General features: G+C 44.0%; 1 protein-coding gene across 1 annotated transcript; it reads left to right on the forward strand.

The window, feature by feature from the left end:
• Nucleotides 1-1,176: 1,176 nt before the first annotated feature.
• Nucleotides 1,177-6,685, forward strand: LOC137362484 (probable G-protein coupled receptor 139). The gene is made up of 2 exons (XM_068026865.1): nt 1,177-1,243; nt 5,775-6,685. Exons 1-2 carry the CDS (start codon nt 1,177-1,179, stop codon nt 6,683-6,685), a joined length of 978 nt encoding a protein of 325 aa, XP_067882966.1.
• Nucleotides 6,686-8,060: the final 1,375 nt, after the last annotated feature.

An 8,060-nucleotide genomic window follows, 5' to 3' on the forward strand; every position in this document is an offset into this window, starting at 1 on the left:
GCCTGTACAGGGCGCACATTCTCCAGAACTGGTACAAGTGTCCTAGGAATCTAAAGTCCTCCCTCCTGCACTATCTTTCTCGCCACGCATTCATCTTCACTATCATTCTGTTTATATATGTACTTGTGTGTGATACTGCAAGTAATCCGGCGATTGCTATTTTGAGGTCCTGCTTTCTAGTTTATTAAGGAGCACATTGAAATCTTTTTGAAGAACACAACCCCCCTCCCTGTCTATGGTGTTGGTACCAATGTGGACCACGACGTCTGGGCATTTCAATCTCCACCTTCAGAGTGTTCTGCAACCATTCAGTGACATCCTTGACCCTGGCACCAGAGAGACAACATACCATCCCGGTTTCTCATCTGCGGTCACAGTAACACATGTCTGTTCCTCTGACGATCGGATCTCCTATCATTATCGCTCTTCCAGTTTTCCTGTGCCCCCTTTCTGCAGCGGAACCACCCGTGGTGCCGTGGCCTTGGCCCTGGCTGCACTTCCCAGATGAGCCATCACTTTCCTCAGTATTCAGAACTGAATACCTCTCGGAATGTGAGATGCACTCAGGGTTCTCCTGCATTCCCTGTCTACTTCTTCTAGACAGTCAGGTGGTTATCATTCCCTCTCTGCTTGCATATTCTTAATCTGTGGGTTGACCATATGTATAAACGCGTTATCCACGAAGTTCTAATCCTTATGGATCCACTGCACTGCCGCCAGCTGCTGCTCATGTTCAACAACCCGTACCTCAAGCTTCGGCAACTGACCACCTTTCCTTTACTTATGGCTATCTACGAGCAACGAAGCGTCATCACAGAAACATCAGAACATGAGATATAGATATGAGAATGGTGATGCATGGGATATCAAACTCATTGCTGGAAGAATAGATCCTCTCATTTGCATTTGTTAACTCATGTGACCAGAATTGTCCAGCATTTGGAGTTTTCCAATTCAAACTCTCAAAGTAAATGTATTCTATCAAACAGAGACTTAACTTGATGTTGTAATCTGTTTGTTCAATTAAAAAAAAACAATAGAACGATGTTGAAACCTTAATATTCCCATGGCAATCACATAGCTTTATAAATTACATGCTCTGCAAAAGTATCAGCTCAGATTGTAATACAGGGTGATTGCCTGCATCTCGAAGGGTCAGATCACTTCACACAGGAAATGCATCAAGCAGTTGACATTATCCAGCAAATATATTACACTATTGTTGCCATCATTGGTGTTCCTGGTAAGTGTCTTTAACCATGGAAATTGTGTAACTCTGTGTGTGAGCTGCTCTCTGGTTTCACTCTGTGACTGTTAATGCTTTATGATAATCTAATAATCACCGCTATTTCAGCCACCCGATCATAGGTATCAATTTCTTGTGTCAAATGTTTTGAACTATCTCTACGATTTCAATCTGTTTCCTCAACACATAATAAAGCTCGTGTTGTAACTCAAAGGTTTATTGAATTACCAAGTTGTTGCATTTATTGGAACATCGTGCAACGTTGAAGTGGACCTCAGTGATGGCAACACTATGAGTGAAAGTATTAGTTGGAGTATCAGCTAGTGTAAAATCACACTGAGTGTTTTCACTAACTTCAATGAACAACTGATACTGGAGTTTATATTTTCCTGACAGTGCCTGTCATTGTAGAAATAAACAGAGTTCAGGTCACTACTAGAAGTGGTACAGTCGTTCGCAGCTGCCATTTATTACTGGGAGTATCTGTCATTATAAAATCGTACTGAGTGCGATTCACTTACTGGATTGGAATACCTGACCCTACTGCTCATGTATTACTGCCGTTGTAGAATTTTCATGGGGGTATTTCACTAACTGGAGAGGAACACCTGACCCCCGAGGCCAGGTATTACTGAGAGTTTCTGTTAATGTAGAATTGCACTGAGTGTGGGTCACAAACTGGTGTGGAAGACTTGATCCGGTGGTCAAATATTAGCGGGAGTATCGGTCACTGTAGAATTGTGATGAGAGTTTTTCTGCCGCCCAATTCCATACTGATTATGTTCACGTTAAGCGAAAGTGTTCCAGTGCTGATCCTTATGGAAGACCACTTTGCATTTCCGCCAATCTGTGTAAAGACCTTTAATCCATACCTCCTGTTTTCCGTTTATTTAGCCAAATTGCTGTTCGTGCTATTGATTGTCCCCTAATTCCACTTGATCTGAGATTTCCATGGGTTTTCTGTGTGGTACAATTTAGAAAATTAAGGTATTTTGCTACTACAGTAAGAATTGTATCTATACCTTCTGATACTTATTCAAATAATTCAATGATGTTGATCAAGTATGGCATTCCTTTTGGAATATGTGCTGACTACTCTTTCCTAATATATGAGTTTCTAGATGTTTTTCCATTAAATATTTGAATATACATTCCATTATCTTCCCTACCACTGATGGTATATTAACGGAAACATAGTTCCTTGGACAATTGCCACCTTCTATTTTAAACACAAGTATCACATTAGCTGTACATCTGTCCTCCAGCAGTATTCACTATTCTGATGATTAATAATGAGCAGATCGTCGTGCCTCTGCTGTATCTTCCCCATCTTTATTCGTATGTGTGGATGCAATCGACATTATAATTATTTAAAATGCTTTGCATTTATTCACTATATTTTGACAGTTCAGATCCTTCCCTCAGAGATCTCAATCCCTTCTTCAGGCTTTATATCCTTTTCTACTGGTTCTTTCTCTCCTGACGCTTCTTCAATGCATGAAACTCCCTTCCTTCTCAGCTTGGAGCTGTGCTCCAGAAGCACATGGGCGTTTATGTCCATGTTACTCTACCCCTCTAGAGTCCTCCTAAATTCAGTAAACACTAAGTGTCCTTAAACTCACTGTGGATCACATCTTTCCTGACAAACACCATGAGGCCATCGCCTGGCCAGTTCCCCTCCACCGTTTTATGATGGTACATTCACAGGGCCCCATTTTGAATTGATAGTTTGGCTTGATTCACTCGCCATTCCCGCTGGACCTCCTGTCTTCCTCACTGGCGCTCGTCTGCGAAGGAAATCTCTTACAGCTTTTTGATCCTGATTTCCATGCAGGGACCATGTTGTAAATGGTCGGTGTGTGGACCAAGCGGGCAAACGTTGTGATATTCCACATTCACATGCTTCAGCATGGGAGTCTGTATGGGCCAGAGCTATGCTGCCTTTGTGTTGGATATGTAGGCCATTCTTTGTTCCAATTCTACTCAGGTCCTCACCTTCACATATTTTTTTCTGATGCCTGATGACTCTGCGGTTGCCATTTGTTTCATTTGGCTTGAACTAACAATTATCATCAACCTTACTTCTAATATCCACCCCTCCCTCGTCTTCACATGGTCCCTGCCAGACACTTGCTGTCTCATCCTCGAGTTCTCCAGCCACATTTCAGGGGATTAGCTGTCCTCCAATATCTACTATAATCCCATCGACACCCGCAGCTCCCTTGATTATATTTCCTCCCTCTCCGGTTGTAGGAACACCTCTGCTCCATTCTCCTAGATTTTTCCATCTCCGTCCCATCTGCTTTGATGATGCTAACTTCCACACCAGTGCTTCTGAAATGTGTTCCTTATTCCTCAGCCGACGATTCCTATCCACTCTGTGTAACAGGGCCCTCGACCTGGCCCAATGCATTTCCAGCGTCACTGCCTTCGCCCCTTTTCCTACCTGCCAGGTAAGTTTCCATTTGTCCTCACCTTCCAGCCCACCAGTCTCCACATTCAACGCAACATCTGCCAACATTTCTGTCACGCCCAGCTAAATCCAACGCCAGTCCTATATTCTGCCTCTCTGCCATCAACCCGTCCACTGTGAAAGACAGTTTCACTCTTGGACCACCCCTATGAACTCCTCCAGTTCCATTTGCATCTTCCCGAGCAAGTACAGGAAGTTTAACTCTTGTCCTCTAACCTCCATTCTTCTCACTGTCCAATACCCCAAATATCCCTTCCAAGTGGAACAGCGATGTGTTATTACTTCTTACAATTCACTACACACGATGGAGTCCCCTGGACTTTGGAAAAGGGCCAAATGCGGAATGGGAGATTGCATTTCTGAACAGCTCCGTTCAGTCTGCAAGCATGACCCTGACATTTTGGTCACTTGTCATCTTAATTCGACACCGCACACCTACTCTGACTTCTCTGTCCTCGACCTCCTATAAACTTACACTGATGCTCTGTGAGAAACAGCACCAGAGTTTTCAATTAGGCATTTTTCTTTGTATGACTCAACATTGATATTAAAAACTTCATATTATAACTATTCCTTCCATCTTCTCAGACGCCCTGTGCTGGTCATTGAGGATGACTGCATCAGTATCACGGGAAGTGGAGTAGTTGTGGGTTGTTTCTTGGTCGGTGGGGGGGGGGGGTGGACCCCTATTGGTACACAGCTGGCAGGCTGGCCCACACCCCTGAGGTCTACCAACCATCCTTGTCACTTTTTCGGTCCACTGTAGCCTTCTCCATTTACCAGATGTTTCGCAATCTCCTACCTGCTTGTTCTTTAATTGTCCAATCGTCTTGCACCATCATCTCTTTCGTCATTTCATCAAACTTGCCCTCCACTCGATCAAAAACCTTCTCCTTTGCTCCTTCCTCCACCTAACATGCACATTTCCATGTCTTAAATAATGCTTTAAGGCTCTTAATATTTAATATTTTCCATTCCTGATGAAAGACTTTTTTCCATAAAATTTTGTCTGAAATGCTGAGCGTTTTCAACATTTTTTACTTTTATCAGATGTGCAGCAGTCACAGTACTTTCTTGTGGTGACATTATTTCGTCTCCGAAATTAACACGACATAGGTGGGGGGGAGGGGTTTCAGAGTTTTAAATTTTCATTATTTCTTATCGGTTTCCCCTCCCTCACGTCAGTCTGAATGACAGGCTTGGCGCCCAGTCAGTCAGAGAGGATTCTGGAGCAGGCTTCAGGAACAGTGTTGTTCCAATGCTGATGCTTGGCTACTGGAGGAGCTGCCTGATATCGGAAGGGGGTGGGCGGGTTTGAATCGCCAATTCTAGAGGGGGAAAGGGTGGCGAAATCTCCGATCCCCGTGTTCTCAGTACCCAATGATGGGGAGGTGGTCTCCTATCCAGTAAGATGGAGAGTGGGAGTGTCTGCGCCCAACCCTTGCAAGAGGTTTCATATCTTTGAAAGTTGTCCCAGTCCGGGCAAGGCGTGAGTTTATGAAGACTGTGGGATCAAAGATACAAATGAATGGGGCCAGATCCCTGGGGTATCTCAGGCCAACAGCATGGTCTAGTCCCGCGGTGGGCGCATCCATTTTCGTGGGTGGTGTTGTCCCATTCCGTCAGGGTGCAGGCTCCAGTATTTGGGGTGGTGAAGTTCCATCTCGGTGGAATGCAGTGCAAACCCAAGCTACAATCCTAAGGGAGGACTCGGATGCTAGGGGTGCGGTTCTGGTTGCTAATTTCAGGTGACGTTGTTTGTGGCTTGTGAAACAGGTTATAGCAGAGACTTCCAAAATAATTAGAATGCTTAAATTGCCAATATTCCTCCTCGGAGTTGTTGTCTGCCCTCCCCCAATCCAGGATCCATTAAACGCGGAAGTGGGCAGCTCAGAGGTGGATTAGGATCGGAGTTGAGATTGTTAAGTTTTAACATCTGACTCGCTCCAACCCATCAATTTGTAATGCTGATGTCTTCCCCTAACTGTCTGCATCAGATACGGAGAATGTTTGAACAGATAATTTTCAATCACCTTTCCTTTCTTTCTCTTCCAGTTAATTTAGTGGCGATTGTGATCCTGTCCCGGGGAAAATGCGGCCTCTCCACGTGCACCACTCGCTACCTGGTGGCTATGGCAATGGCTGATCTACTGGTTATCATCACTGATATCATACTGTATCGTATCAGTATGTATTATTTCCCATGGTCTTTCCTGAGCATCACCCCTGTGTGCACTGTTATCATTGTCCTGAGACTTGCAGCCAGAGAGTGTTCTGTATGGTTCACAGTCACTTTCTCATTTGATCGATTTGTGGCCATTTGTTGCCAGAAGCTGAAAACAAAATATTGCACTGAGAAAACTGCAGCTGTTGTTCTCGCAGCAACCTGCATTCTGCTCTGTTTAAAAAATATTCCCTTTTACTTTACAGTTGAACCTGGACAGATAATCAACAATGTACCGTGGGACTGTTATCCAATTCCAGGCTATTTTACTGAGCCCGGATGGGTGGGATTTGACTGGTTTGATACAGTTTTAACCCCATTGCTTCCATTTGCTTCAATTCTGTTGCTCAATGCTCTGACAGTCAGGCACATTTTAGTGGCAAGCCGAGTCCGTAAGGGGTTGAGGAGTCGGAGCAAGGGAGAGAATCACAGTGACCCAGAGATGGAGAGCAGAAGAAGGTCTGTAATTTTACTCTTCACCATATCTGGCAGCTTCATACTTTTATGGTTGGTGTATGTGATAGACTTCTTGTATTATAGCATTACAGGAACAGATGTTAGGAATTTCAACGATACTGAACTGATAATTAGAGAAGTCGGATTTATGCTGCTGAGTTTAAGTTGCTGCACAAACACATTTATTTATGGGGCAACGCAGTCCAAATTCAGAGAACAGTTCAAGAGTATAGTGAAATACCCAGTTACATCATTAATTCAATTAATGAATAAACCAAAGAACTGAGAGCAGCCTAGAGGTGGGTTCCACAGTTACCAGTTATGAATGTAATATTTACCCCGAACGGCGACCCGAACGGTGAATGAATGGAAATAAACAGGCGGCGGCGGGTTACATGCAGGAAAGAACAGCGAAGTGTTGGAGTTTTAATGACCGGATGAAGAGTGGGGGTTGAAGGAGAGGAATAATTCCATCTGCAGGACAAGAGGGAAAACAAAAGATTGAGATGCTGGAAATCTTTTCATGTGAATTGATTAGTATTGTTTGTTTTAATTTCGAAAGCACTTTATTGAGTCTGTCTCCCATTTGTACCCGCATTTACTGCCATCTCTCTCTCTGTCTTCCTGCTCCATTCAAAGACTGTAAAATACTTTATGTGTCATAGAGTCGTACAGTATGGAAACAGGCCCTTCGGCCGACAGCGTCCATGCCGATCATAATGCCTATCTATACTAATTCCACCTGCCTGCATTAATTCCATATCACTCTATGCCTTGCTCATTCAAGTACCTGACCAGATGCCTCTAAAATGTGGCTACTGTTCCTGCCTCCACCACCTCCTCAGGCAGCTCATTCCAGATATCCACTATTCTTTGTGTGAAAAATAAACCCATTTGATCTACTTTAAACCTCCTACAACTCACCTTCAATCTATGCCCTCTAGTTTTAGTCACCCCTACCATAAGAAACAGACTCTGGCTATCTACCCTATCTATGCCTCTCATAATTTTATAGACCTTTATCATGTCCCCTCTCAGCCTCCTTCGCTCCAGGGAAAACAGACCCAGCCCTATCCAATCTCTCTTTATAAATCAAGCCCTCCAAACCAGGCAACATCCTTGTGAATCTTTTCTGCACCTTCTCTAGCATAATCACATATTTGCTGCAGTGCAGCGACCAGAACTGCACACACTACTCCAAATGTGGCCTAACCAACGTTATGTACAACTGTAACATGATGTCCCAACTCTTGTACTCAATGCCTCGGCCAATGACCTTAAGCATGCCATATGCCTTCTTCCACACCCTGTTTACCTGGCACTTTCAGGGAACTATGTACTTGCACCCCAAGGTCTCTCTGCTCAACAACACTCCCCAGGGACCACTCATTCACTGTACATGTTCTGCCCTGATTTAACGTCCCAAAATGCATCACTTCACACATGTCTGCGTTACATTCCATTTACCAATCCTTTGCCCACTTTCCCAGTTGATCTATATCTTGTTGTAACCTCAGACAACCTTATTCACTGTCCACTATACCACCACATTTGGTGTCATCTGCAAACTTAGTAATCATGCCCCCTACATTCACGTCCAAGTCATTAATATATATGACAAACAACAGAGAGCCCAGTACCGATCCCTGTGGCACACCACT

The sequence above is a fragment of the Heterodontus francisci genome, unplaced genomic scaffold (genome assembly GCF_036365525.1).
Source record: "Heterodontus francisci isolate sHetFra1 unplaced genomic scaffold, sHetFra1.hap1 HAP1_SCAFFOLD_152, whole genome shotgun sequence".
NCBI lineage: Eukaryota > Metazoa > Chordata > Chondrichthyes > Heterodontiformes > Heterodontidae > Heterodontus > Heterodontus francisci.